The 14563-nt window shown below is 34.3% G+C and overlaps 1 protein-coding gene across 1 annotated transcript in view; it reads left to right on the top strand.

Annotated features, from left to right (window-relative positions):
* LRP1B (low density lipoprotein receptor-related protein 1B) overlaps positions 1–14563 on the top strand; it is a 2414068-nt gene that overhangs the window by 2075142 nt on the left and 324363 nt on the right. Inside the window, exon 60 of the mRNA XM_006880809.1 lies at positions 3392–3591. Within this exon, the coding sequence (XP_006880871.1) occupies positions 3392–3591 (200 nt within the window). The remainder of the gene's footprint in view (positions 1–3391; positions 3592–14563) is intronic.

Genomic DNA, 14563 nt, shown 5'->3' with positions numbered 1-14563 from the left:
TTGCTTGAGTCTTTTGCAGATATTTTTCCAATTTTGCCAACACCATTTGTTAAAAAGGCTGTCATTTCCCCACTTCACTGATTTCATTTCCTTGTCAAAAATCAGTTGACCATAGATAGATGGGTTGATCTCTGGATTCTCAATTCAATTCCATTGATCTATGTGTCTGTCATTGTACCAGTACCTTGCTCTCTTTACCACTACGGCAGTGTAGTAGGATTTGAAATCAGAGAGTGAGATACCTCCTACTACCAAAAGCAGTTTACACATTTAATGCAATCCCAATACAAATATCAATCCCATTCTTCAACGAGATGGAAAAGGCAATCTCCAGTTTCGTATGGAATGGAAAAAAGCCCTGAATAAGCAAAGCACTCCTTAAGAATAGAAGAACAGTAGGAAATGCTATTTCTTGGAGGATATCTTGCTTGGAAAAGTGGAGGATTGGTGAAAGAGAGTAAGACCTCTAAACAGATTGAAACAGTGGCAGTGGCTGCTGCAGTGGGCTCTAGTGTGTTAGACAGTGTGAGGATGGCACAGGATGGGACAGGGTACATACATATCTGTTGTTTATAAGGTTGATAAGGGTTGGTTTTGACTCACATACACCTAACAACAACATATGATTATAGCCAAGTAAGGTTATAGAGTGAACAGATTTTGATACCAATATCTTAAATAGAATAAGATATCTATTAAAAAAAGCATAACAAGAACAAAAAATATTTAACCAGGGTAGAGAAATAATTACGAGAATTATTTTTTCAAAGTATGAATGACATATGAGAAAAGAGCTTTTCAAAATCAACAGTCTAAAGAAGAACTGGGTTTGTCTCAGGAGATGTGTAGCCATACAGCTTCTTAGAGGCTAAGAAAGTGAACCTACACTTCACATAGTTTGGGCATGTTGTTAATGAGAAGAAGTTCCTGGGGAAAAGCATCATATGGGTGGGGTGGAGGATCAGAGAAAAAAAAGACAATTTCCAGTGAGATAGATATATTGGACTAAGTGGCCTGAGTATATCAAAGATTGTGAAGATGGAACAGGATAGGGCAAGGTTCAAATGTGTTGTAATGGGGTAACTGTAAGTCTTAGTCAACTCTACGGCACCTAATAACAGAACAGCAACATATTCAACTGGAAAATGTTAGTTCAGCATTATTTGGAAGCAAGGTCTTTAGAAATGAATCGTTGTCAAATGAAGTCATATTGAATTATGGTGGGCACTAGTCTTATGACTAGTGCCTTAATAAAAAGAGGAAATTAATTTTGGCTGCACACATACATAGAAAATAGATTTTCATGTGAAGTTGGAGGTAGAAGTTTAAATTATGCTTGCATAAGTCAAGTAACACCAAAGAGTGTTGGCAGTTATAAGAAGCAGCAATGATATATTGTTCTCTAGTGCTTCATATTACAGCATGGCATTGCCTATACTTTGATTTTAGAGTAATACTATCTGGAATGTAAAGACAGTAAATTCTTGTTTTGTTATTTCACCTTATTGTGTGTATATATATATGTATATATATATGTATATATATGTTTATTTTTCCAAAAGGAGGCCTAGAAGACAAATACATTGCCTGAACAATTACAATCATACTTTATTTTTCAATCTATATTTTCATTTTATAATAATCTATGGGCAAATCTTCACAGAAATAAATACTATTAAGTGCTCTTGGGAACTAGAAATATATGTTGACGAAAATCCATAAATATCTCTTTGTATACATGTTATTTTTATCCATTATAGCTAAGACAGTTAAAAGCAGGAGTGGCATCTGCTTCCTAAACAACATACCTCCTGAAACTCTATGAACTTTGATAAGCGTCAATAGTTATAGAAAAGCTTCAGGCCTTTTGTTCACAGGTCTCTATGTTGTTGTTGTTGTTATGTGCCGTCAAGTCACTTGTGACTCATAGCGACCCTATGTACAACAGCCCTAAACCCTGTGCTATCCTCTGCCAATCGCACTGCCTCTGACACACCCATCCCAATTACCCCAGTCACTGAATCAATCCACCTCATAGAAGGTCTTCCCCTTCTGCACTGTCCCTCTCCAAGGACCTCTCCCTCCTTACAAGAAGTCCAGTGTATGTCAGATGAAGCCCCAGAATCCTTGCCTCCAAGGACAGCCTGGTTTAACCTTCTCCAGGGTAAATCTGTTTGTTTTCTTGGCAGTCCATGGTACATTCAATATTATTCTGTTGTGCTCAACTCAAAGGCAATCAGCAACAACAACAACATAGTTAAGATGGATCAACATAATGCCACTAAATTTGAAAAGATAACATTTTATGATTTTGTACCTTGAAATATACTAGTCCTTATTCTAGATGCTTTTCTTCTTTATCTACATCTGGAAAATCCATATACATCCTGAATAAATAGTATGTCCTTTTTTGAAACAATTTCCAATTATGTTTGACTAAGTAATCATAATGTATAGTATGCATACAGCAATTATTTATCTAATTTTGAACTCTTTGTCTAGAAAGAGAATTCTTTTTGTGGTAGGATCATGGCTTAATCATTATTTGTGCGTAGCAAAGAGACTACTAAATGCACTGTTAAATTAAAATAATAAATGTGTAATTGGATATGTATAGAATACTACCATCTAGCTACAGGTGTATTATACCTACTCTTACACACAAACTAAGACACGTATGTGAATAACTGGTATGTTTCAAGAGTTATAAGAGAACTTTATACTTTCATTGTGCTCTTTCATCTTTCATTATCTGAAATATTCTACTCTAAAATATCCAGGAATGCAAATCTGTGCTTTCCAATAGAATTTTCTCTTATGATCAAAATGTTTTATATGTTGTCTTTTATGATAGCCACATCTGTGTAGTAAGTACTTGGAAAGAAGCTATTTTAACCAAGAAACTTCTCATTAAGCTTTGTTTTTGAAAAAGATAATATTAATTAGTTAAAATTAGCTAATTTATCATACTGAATAATTCATATTTAAATAAGTGAAATATACTCTTAAAATGAATTCTGATTAATTTATATATGACTAATGAAAAAGACAATTGTTAAGTGTTGATAATTTTATTGTTCCCAACATCACAGATGATAGTTTAGGGTTTGCTTATTTTGATGTATATCTTTGTGAATAGTGCAAAAAATAGTTATTATGTGGTTCTATGCATTAAAAGAAAATATGCTTAAAATTATGTGAATGTTCCAAATTACACTTTAGATTTAATTAAAATTTTAGGAATGTCTGTATTGAAGTATATATTTTTGAAGGCACAATTCAGAAAGGTTTCAAGAATTGATTTGGAAACAGTTAAGAAAATATTGAACTATTGTCTGATGTGTAACTTTGAAATCTGTAAACAAAAGAATTATTGATTTTTCTTTTCTAGGTATTTGTATTGGATTGATTGTTGTGAATTTCCTCACATTGGTCGTGTTGGAATGGATGGAAGCAATCAAAGTGTTGTCATAGAAACCAGGATTTCTAGACCTATGGCTCTTACAATTGATTATGTCAACCACAGACTCTACTGGGCTGATGAAAATCACATTGAATTTAGCAACATGGATGGCTCTAATAGACACAAAGGTTGGTGCAGTAAGCATAAATGGTTTAGTATTCTGTGAATACATAACAATTTAGTTGAAAAAGCACATCTATATATATGTATATATTTATATATGTATAATACTTTCATAAACTACATTTAGGAATTATGTTTATATTATGGCACTCCTTTATAATAATATTGGTAAATTAGAAATAGATATATTTAATCTAAAATTACATGATTCATGAAAAAAATAATTTTGACACTGTAATATCTATAATTCCACTTTCCTACATAGCTCTTACTTTGTGAATGGTAGTTATATAAGTTGAAACACAGTTATATCTTTGTTGAAATAAGATATGCACTGTTAAAGATGAGTTTTTTTTCTTGAAACTGGTATTATTTGCCTGTGTTTTAGAAAACAAAATGGTGAAAAGTATAGCTATTTAGAGAATAATAGTTTTTGAAAGTTAACAATATGTACATGGTTTAATCTATTGCTCTCTAATAAATTGCAACAATAAAAATTCAAGTGAAAAAATTTTGAAAAGAGTACTATTCAGAAAAAATTAATGTAAAATGCTCCAAATCTGTTATTCTCCTATTCTTGATAAATCCTAGTAGGGTAAATGACTCTAACATAGATTAAAGAAGAAATTGGTATGGAAGGAGGAAAAAACCTAGAATTAGGAATGAGAAAAGACTTAATTGAATGAAACTAATAGAATGAAGGAATTAATATGACTAACAGAGAAGACCATTAGTAGAGGCTAATGAGGAAAGAGATAAAAATAATATGGATATAACAAAAATAAAAAAAGATTCACATAAACTCTCAAATTGTTTTAGATGCATGTTTGTTTTGTAATGATTAATTTTTTTTGTTTATGAGAATTAAAAAAAATTCTTATATTCTAATATCACTTTTGCTATAAGAAGTTTTTTCATTCAAAATATCTTTTAAAGTACAAGTTTTGCAGAAAGATCACAATAAACTGATATTTTAGTATGATTTAGTTTTTTAGTTTATCAGATTGTTTTATTTAAAAAACCACCCAAGCAACAACAAAAACAAATCCCTTTGAAAATTGAAGGTAATGAAAGAGGATTTTGGTAATTGTCAAGTTGCTGTTGTTGTGTCTTGTCAAGCCAGAACCAACCCTCCAGTGGATTTTCAGAGATAATAAATCACATGAGAGGAAATTGTCCACCCTACTTCCATGAACCAGCTGGTGGATTCAAGCCACATGTCTTTGGGATTGAAGTGCAGTTCTTACCATTATGCCCCCAGAGTTCCTTATGCACATTTAGGCTCTTGACAAAGATCTTTGGACAACCACTGAGTTAGAGAAAAAGGAAGTAAAAAACTTGGACATTCTGCTTCATTAATTTGCCTAAGTCCTGTTTTATTCATGTTTAAATAAATACATCCTTCTAACTATAAAAGCTGACAGGAAGCTTGTAGAAGGAGTTTTAAAGGGTAGAACAACTGAGGTATGACAAAGATGACTGAATCGTTTATTTTGTGTTGGCATTCCAATTACAGAGATAAAGAAACTCACCAGCATGCAATTTGAGTAAAGAATTATTTAAAGCTCACTTTAGGATCTTAATTATAGTAAAAGTAATGCTGACAAATTGAAATCACACTTAGTATTCAGAAGTTATAACTCTTCCAAATAATCAATAATGAAATGTTCTACAATATTCTTGGATGACATAATTGAAAGTTTTATTGTGGCAATCAGTATTCTCCACCATGTTACCATGAACCTGTCCATTTTTAGCTCTATATGAGGCATTACTTTCTTGTCACACGTTTTTGTGTGTATGTGTTTACTAAGATGTCATTGCAAAACAAAAAGTAGCAAATACTTTATTTGGGTAATGAATATCAATATTTTTTTGCTAGGATAAAATCTTTATCCTTTTTCCTATTGAGTCTTTGGTTTTTACCTAATGAAAGTTGTACTTGAAGAATATTAGGCCTATTAGAAATTATTAACTCCATCATCAGTTTATTGTTAAAAAGAAATCATGCTACATAATGATAAGAAGCTGTGCTGCAGTCCTAAAGGCACACAGTTCAAGTCTACGAGCTGCTCTGTGACAGAAGAATGGGCTTTCTCCTGTGCAATTTCCTGCCTCTTAAAACCCACTAGAAGATCAAATATGAGTAGATTCTGACTCGATACCATCCACCACCATACTTCAAAATATTTAAAACAAAATTACTCATACATATAGAAAGTGTTTTTAAATACTATTAATGAATTTTAGAGAAATGCTGTTAAATTCATTACTGAATGATATTTGGCTGAATGATATTCTAACACAATGTTATTAAAATTCTTAAACTTGATTTTTAAAATACCTGAAGGCTCCAGTGGTAGAATAGGAAAGTTAATAGTTTCTGCTATTAGAAATATTTTCTCCTGAAGGTTCTCGGAAAGACTAATGCAAAATTCATTAAGTGCTTTTTCAGGCAGCTGCCAATAGACGAATGCAAGCCAATAATTCCCTAGTAGTTACTAATGAGCTACTAATTGTAGTCAGTCAGTCTGAACGATGCCAATTCCTCAGCCAATGAAAGAAAGAGACATTCATTTGTCATGTTTGTAAAGAGCAATTGGATTATTATACTTCTTGCTTTTACCAAGAAGTCAAAGACTGCCGTATGCCTTCATCACACATTTGGAGCCAGAAAAAGAAAGTTTTTCTATCAGTTATAACTTCTGTATTACTTCAATTTAGCTTTTGCTTGTTTTCCCTCAACCTAACCATTAATTATATTTTTTATTGATTGATCAGAAATCTGGGTAAATATCAGTTATAATAAAGAATATGAAAATATGAATATGAAAATCATATGAAAAATACCAGAATAATGGCTCTTTTTAATAATCAAAGCTAATAACATGGGGAGAAGATACCCTTAAGCAGAGCATTACAGTTTAAAATGTTGGTTTTTATATTCATATTTTTTCTTTTATACTACACAGTAATTCCAAAAATTACAAGTGAATTACAAGTATTACTCTTACCTGTTCAGTCTAAGAAATTATGAGGAGATTCAATCCTGTACACTAAGCAATAGATTAGGCCACCTCCAAAACAAATCATACAATGCACCTCAAAATTCTTTCTCTGAAATCTCTTCCAAGCCATGTTCAAATACCTTACTGCAGAATTAAAATAAATAAATAAAAGCAAAAATGTAGTACATTTTCTACTTTAGTAATAGATATTAGCCACATAAACCTCTTTTTAATCTTCTTTGTATCATTCTAAGGCTTCTCATTACAAAGATACAACATGATATAATATCACAATACAACACAATATTAGGCATGTAGCTGGATAACAATTTATTTAAAATTACATCTTCATTGATTCAAGGTGTGTTTTTTCTCCTCATTTCTCCATCTCCCCCCCCTTTCAAGTTCTGTCTATATATTCATTTCTTTATTCAACAAACATGTGCTGACTTTTCACTCTGTGCTGTGTTTTATGTTTGGCTCTAAAGTGTTAAAACATAAATAAGACACAGTCTGTATTCCAGGAATTTACAATCTATGGTAAGGTGTGCAAAATACTGTGAATGTGCAGGACAAAGTAACAAACTTTTGACTGAACGGGAGATCTTTAAGAAATTTGATAGATTTAGGGGAGGGAGAAAGGGAAGAAAATGTACCACAATGAATTAAAAAAAAAACCCAACAACTATAATTATTAAAAAGAAATTTGACAGATTTAGTAAAATCTTTCCATGTGTAAAATATATATGTTTATGAGAAGTTTAGTATGTTGCATAGGGAGCATTGGTAGCCTAGTGGGTAAGAAATCACACTGGCAAGTCAAAGGCTGGCACTTTCTGATCAGCTGCTCCTCTGTGTGTGTGCTTGGCCATAGGAAATATAATTTGTCATTGATTTTATGTTATGAAAAACACAGCTTTCTATAAAAGTATAAAAGTCAGTTTGCAACTATTCCTTGACTCTAGCTAAACAACAACAATGACAAATATACATATGTTATTGTTGTTATATGGCATCAAATTTGAGCTGCCTCATAGCTGACCCTCCAGAGGACTTTCAGAGGCTGCAAATTTCAGGGGAGGAGATTGCCCATCATACTCTCCCAGAGAAGGACATGATGCCAGGAAAGGCAGAGGGAAGGCAAAGGAGAAGACACTCAACCAGGTGGATTGACACAGTGATTGCAGCAATGGGCTCTAGTATGACAGGAAGTGTACAGATGGCACGGGATAGGACAGAGTTCAGATCTGTTGTTCAAAGAGTCACTACAGGTCATACTCAATGGCACCTAGGAACAACAACAACAGTTCCCTCAGAGGAGCTGGTAGATTAGAAGGAACATTCTGCCTTTGGATTGGCAGCACAATTCCTTATAATTAAGCCACCAGTATTTCCTAAATCTATTTTTGTGTATGTATGTATACTTATACACATTTGGAAGAGTCAAAAGACAAAAAAACTTGACTTATAAATACATATCTTGCTTCAGTGGACAGGTTTGATGCTATGGTTTACTTTGTCTAAACTAACTATATTTCTTACTAGCAAGTTGTAGGTATTTTGAGGTTATGTGTTTTTAAAATTTAGAAATGTAAAATACTTAAAAGCTCTATTGTTGTGTACTGTAGAATTAGAACCTACCCATAGCTGACCCTCCAGCAGGATTTCAGAGGCAGTTAATTGCACGGGAGGAGATTCTCCATTGATCTCCATTCCCAACAATAAAACTTTTAGGGAGCTCTGATTGGCCTAGTGGCAAAAAGTTATGCTGCAATCTCACAGGCACGCAGTTCAAGGCCACCAGCTGCTCTACAAGAGAAGGATGGGCAGTCTCTTCCCTTGCAATTAACTGACTTTGAAAACCTGCCGGAGGGTCATCTATGGGTTGATTCTGAAGTGACCGTATATAACAACAGCAATAGAACTTTTAAATATTTTGCATTTTAAAACTAAAATTTCATATCTCAAAATACCTAAAACTTGACCACAGGATGTGTCATTTGTCGCTGGTCTTATGTATTATAAAAGTACAACCTGCCATAAAAGTTGGTTTACAAATATTCTCTGGGAAAATAACATCAGCAATAACTTTCAATATTTACCTTTACTTGAGTGTTTCTGTATTGTTGTTAATGAAAAAAAATTAAGTATCAGAAAATGCAACTTAAACAAAAACCTGTTCTATCAAGTGTACAAATTCAGACTTAGCTTTCTTTATTCTCTATACCATTGAGCTTGAGAGATATTAGCAATTTCTTCACAATAAAAGAACTGGACATAGTACATGAGCAGTTACAGCAAGAGTATGCTAAAAAAAGATGTGTTATGACCTTGACTTTTAAAAATTAATTTGTTTTAGTAATTTTCTTCAAAAAATACTTTTGGGTATTGTGTTAAATTAGTTAACCATGTTTGGTTTTTTGGGGTTTTTTTTTTTTCCCATCAAGTCTAGTGGAAAAATAGGTACTTGTAACTGCTAATTTCTCTAGAGTTTAATAGTCAGTTGTGCTTCTAAAGTAGAGTTTTCATGGAACTTCTATTATTTTGTGGACAAATTAGTTAAAATTTCATTCAATTACATTAGCTCTGACTCTTCATTTAGGTAATAACTGTTAATAAACCCTTAGACCTATGGATCTTCATATGAAGTTTCAGCATACTGTAATTCATGCTATAAATTAATATGTTGGAAAAATAATTCTGAAATTTGCATACTACTGGTGAAATAGCATAAAACATATTTATTTTCTTACTGAATATCAGCAGCCAGGAAATCAAGAGATGAATTGCATTGGGAAAATCAGCTGTGAGGGACCTCTCCAGAGTACTGAAGAGCACCATCATTAGTCTGGAGACTAAGGTGTGCCTGATCCAGGTCATAGTCTTTGCAATTACTTGCTATATTTCAGAAAGCTAGATAAGATATAGAGATTATAGGAAGAGGATTGATGCCTTTGAGTTGTCCATGGACTGCCAGGAGAGCAAACAAGTTTGTCCTAGAGAGGGTAAAACTGGGCTGCTCCTTGGAGGCAAGGATTCTGAGGCTTTGTCTGACATACTTTGGGCTTGTTGCAGGGAGGGACCAGTCCTTGGAGAGAGACATCATGCTTGTTAACTTTGGTGGGATAGAAAGGAGAGCAAGACCCTCTCTGAGATGGATTGATTCAGTGAGGGGGTAATGAGGGTAGGTGTGTCACAGACAGCAAAGTTGGCACAGGATAGAGCAGGTTTCAGGGCTGTTGTACATAGGGGTCACTTAGAGTTGCATGAGACTCAAAGGCATGTAACAACAGCAACACTGAGCTATTGCTGAAGAAGAAAATATTCTCGAAATGACAAGGGGTTATGTTTTTTTCATATATTCTCAAATCCAATAATTGTAGTATTTGGATACTAAGACAATTTAAACATCTACTAAAACCCACAAAAGAAAAGGAGAACAGTTAATATAGAGTAATATAGAAAAATTCTATACCTCCTAGAAATTCACAGTATTCTGGTGTGTTTCTGGGTAAGTTATTGAATTTTACCACTTTTGAAAGAAGAATTTTTGAAATCTCTATCATTCACAGTCCATTACAAACAGTAGACTTCCTAGGCTGTTTTATGCCAATGGTGTTGATATGCTGCTATTTACAATACAATAAAAGTTAATGGAAAGAAGAAAAATACAATTTAGTCGCTATAGAAATGTTCCTGAACCAGTAAAATAAATTGAAATTAACTGCCATTCCAAAAAATGTCTGAAAATTTCAGTGTCAATCATGTGTTTCACTTCTCTTCACAATATGTTATAATAAGTAGCATATATTTTTAAAATTTATTATAATTTTGCCAATTCTACCTATATTTCACAGTTACTTTTAATAATAAATATTACCCTAGAATGAATTTTTAGTCTCTTTCACTCTTTTACCTAACTGAGTTATAAGTGAGTATATAGTATAGTAATGAAGAGTAGACTGGGAATCAGTAATCTTGGCTTGAATCCAGATTCCTCTCTAACTTATGTTATCTTGCTACTATTCAATGTTCTTATCTATAAAATAAAGTATTTCTGTTCAGCCAGTGATATTCCAATATGCCTTGGCAATAATCTAGTTGGAACAAAACCCTATATATAGGTTTATTCTATTAATATCTTCATTTATCCAAGAAGATATCTAAAATATTTTTAAAATATTGCAGTTTTAAATTCTACATGCATATTTATAATTGCAGGAATGTACAAATCAAGATGCTAAATTTATGTAAATGATGCTATTATATCTGTCCCAGTGGCAAACCCTTACTGAAAGGTTTCAGCTTTCTTTAGGTCCTTCTGGCAAAGTATTATTAGTGTATATGTCTTAGGAATATCATAGCCCTTATATCTACTTTTTGTCAATCAGGCTCAGACAACACATTTCTAAGTACTGATGCGCTGTTCTAAGGCACCCAAATAGCTTAGTGGTAAAGAATAGTATCTCTAACACAAAGATAAGAGCTATGACTTCACTCACTGCTCTGCAGGAGAAAGATAGGTAATCTTCCATTGCATTTACTGTCTCTGAAAACCCACTCTAGTGTAAACTATGAGTCGGTCCTGACTCAATGGTAAAAACAACAACAATGAGCTGTTCTAGAGAACTTTGATGGTCTAGATAGAGGTAAGGAGTTTCCCTGCAAGCCCAAAGCTGGCAAATCAAATCAACCAGCTATTCTATGGGAAAAAACTGGGTAGTCTCTTCCATGGCCATTTACAGCCCCTGAAAACCTGTTGAAGGGTAAGCTGTGAGTTAGTTCTTACTTGACAGAAATGACTTTTTATGAGTGAAGTTTTCTATTATCAAAATATATCCCAGAAAGCTCAAACAGTTGGAATTATGCTATTTTTATTATGTGCCATTAAGCTGTCTGCGACTCATAGTGACTCTATGTATAACAGCTCTGTAGCGTGCCTTGTCCTGAGCCAGTGTCACTGACTCCAACACATCTACCTCCATTGCCCTAGTTATTTTATCAATCCATCTCATCTGGGTCTTTCTCTTCTGGTCTTCAGAGCACGATGTCCTCCTTCAAGATTCAGTTCCTCCTGGCCACATGCCAAAATTTGTGAGTTGAAGCTTCAGCATCCTAGCCTCCAAGAAATTTGGTTTCATCCTCTCTGAGACAGTCCTATTTGTTTCCTTGAGAGTCTGTAGTATGTTCAAGACTCTTCTCAAGCACAACTCAAAGGCACCAATTCTTCTGTCATCTTTAGTCATTGCATAGCAAGTAATTGTGAACAACATGGCCTGGATCACCTTAGTCTCTAGACCGACATCATTATTTTTCAGTACTCTGGAAAGTTTCCTGACAGAAAATTTACCTAAGACAATATGTCTTTTAATTTTCTGATTGCCAAGAGTGTTGATTTTGGAGCCAACCAAACTGTAACTGTTAACAACCTTAATGTTTTCTTCATCCATCATGATGATGCCAGTTGTCCCAGTGGTGGGAAACATTGTCTTCTTGATACTGAGCTTCAATCCATATTGAAGACTACAGTCCTTGATCTTTTACAGTAAGTGCTTCTGGTCATCCTCAGTTTCAGCAAGAAAGGTTGTGTCATCTGCATAATATAGGTTATTGATGAGTTTTCCTCCAATGCCACATTCCTCCTCACAAAGCTCAGCCTTCTGAATGATCTGTTCTGCATATAGATGGAAAAGGTATACAGACAGGATACATCCATGATGCACTCCTTTCCTAATTTTGAACCATGTTTCCTTAATCTGTTAAGGACTGCTTCTTAGTCAAATTAATACAAAATTAAATCAAGTCTATGAAAGACAAAATATCATCTTAGTGTAGTAATGCTACTCAAGCAAGATCCACACCTCACTCCATATACAAAAACCAACTCAAGGTGGATCTTTGACCTAGAATTAAAACCAAGGACTATAAGCTTCATTAAAGAAAACTTGGGTAAACCCTAGTCGTCCTAATCCACAACCTAAACAGTCTTCTAAGTATCCTGAAAAATCTCCAACCAGGAGAAGATAAAATAGATGAATGGGACCTTCTAAGAATCAAATCCCTATGCACATCCAAAAACTTCTCCAAAAGGGTAAAAAGAGAAGGCACAGACTGAGAAAAAGTATTTGGTAATGACATGTCAGATAAGGGAGCTATAGCTAGTATTTATAAAATACTTGAGAACCACAGCAAGATAAAGGTAAATAATCTAATTGAAAAATGGGCACAGGATATGAACAGACACTTCACCAAAGAAGACATGCAGATAGCTAACAAGGACATGGAGAAATGTTGAAAATTCCTAGCTCTAAGAGAGATGCAAATCAAAACAACTATGAGATATCATCTCACCCCCGTCAGAATAGCAAAATTTAACAGCACAGCAAGCAACAAATGCTGACGAGGTTGTGGAGAGACTGGAACCTTATTCACTGTTGGTGGAAGTGTAAAATGGTGCAACCACTGTGGAAAGTGGTGTGGCGCCTCCTCAAAAAGTTGCAAATAGAGATACCATTTGACTCAGCAATTCCACTCCTTGGAATATACCCCAAAGAGACCATAACTGACATCCAAGCAGGTATGTTCACTCCCATGTTTATCACGGCTTTGTTCACAATAGCAAACAGCTGGAAACAATCCAGGTGCCCATCAATTAATGAATGGATAGAGAAGCTGTGGTATATACACACAATGGAGTACTACTCTGCATTGAAAAACAAGGAACTCATGAAATATTATTCAAAATGGGTGACACTGGAGGACATTGTGTATTGTCACAAAAGCACAAATACTGCATGGTGCCACTGTTGTAGAAAGTGACTGACATCAGGTTTGGGGTAAGACTGAGAAAAACTGGATAGATTATGTATACTGAATTGAAACAGATGAAGGAGAGAACAGTGTAAAAGTGATATATGATAGCATATTATGATTATCACAGGAATCCATAATGAAGGTTACTTAATGGAGTCCATTTGGGGCAGGAGTGGGGGACAGGGTCGGGGTCGGGGGAATTGTATACCAATGGAGAAGTTTATCTTTTGATTTTCAAAGAGAGGAGCAAACTGGGGGAAGGAGGGGTGTAAAGAAAAAAGTGCAACAATGAATGAATGAAAATCCAAAATCTCTGTAAATGTTCATTAAAATGAATAAAATAAAATTTTTAAAAAGACCAAAATGGATGTCAGAAGAGACTTTAATTTTGCACTAGAGTGCTGAGAAGCCAAAGTAAAGGGATGAAATCAAGATATTAAGGAGGTGAATAGGAGATTTCAAAGGGCTGCTTGGGGGGGGAAAAGGCAAAATATTATACTAAAACGTGCAGGGAGCTGGAGTCAGAAAACCAAAAGGGCCAAACCTGCTCAGTATTTCTTAAGCTGAAGGAACTGAAGAATAAGTTCAAGTCATGAGTTGCAATGTCTAAGGATGCTATGAACAGAATATGAAATGATTTAGGAAGCATTACAAGAAGATAGTATACAGCGATATTGTACCAAAAGATTTGGCTGACACAGAACAATTTCAAGAAACAACATATGATTAAGAGACAATGGTATAGAAATTTTATATGACCCAGCTATTCCACTGCTTGGAATATACGCTGAGAATATGAGGACTGAGGCACAAACCGATATTTGTACACCAATGTCCAAAGAAGCGTTATTCACCATTGCAAGAACATGGAAACAGCCCAAATGTCCAACCACAAATGAATGGATTAAGAAATTACAGTACATTCATACAATGGAATACTATGCAGCAGGCCAGAGCAATAACTTTGTAAATTATTACCTAACTTGGGAAGGACTGGAGAGCATTATGCTGAGTGAACTAACTCAGTCCCACAAGGCTACATACTGTATAAGACCATTATTGTAGAATGAGTTTAAGGATCCAGGAGGATTGGAAGAGGCCAGAAGCAGAGTGATGTGGCTACACAGGGGATTAATCAGTGGATTATACAAGTTGA

This window comes from Elephantulus edwardii, unplaced genomic scaffold, assembly GCF_000299155.1.
Source record: "Elephantulus edwardii isolate Elephantulus edwardi_28Jun2011 unplaced genomic scaffold, EleEdw1.0 scaffold00010, whole genome shotgun sequence".
In the NCBI taxonomy this organism is placed as follows: Eukaryota; Metazoa; Chordata; class Mammalia; order Macroscelidea; family Macroscelididae; genus Elephantulus; species Elephantulus edwardii.
This window is presented reverse-complemented; position numbering and strand designations above follow the sequence as displayed.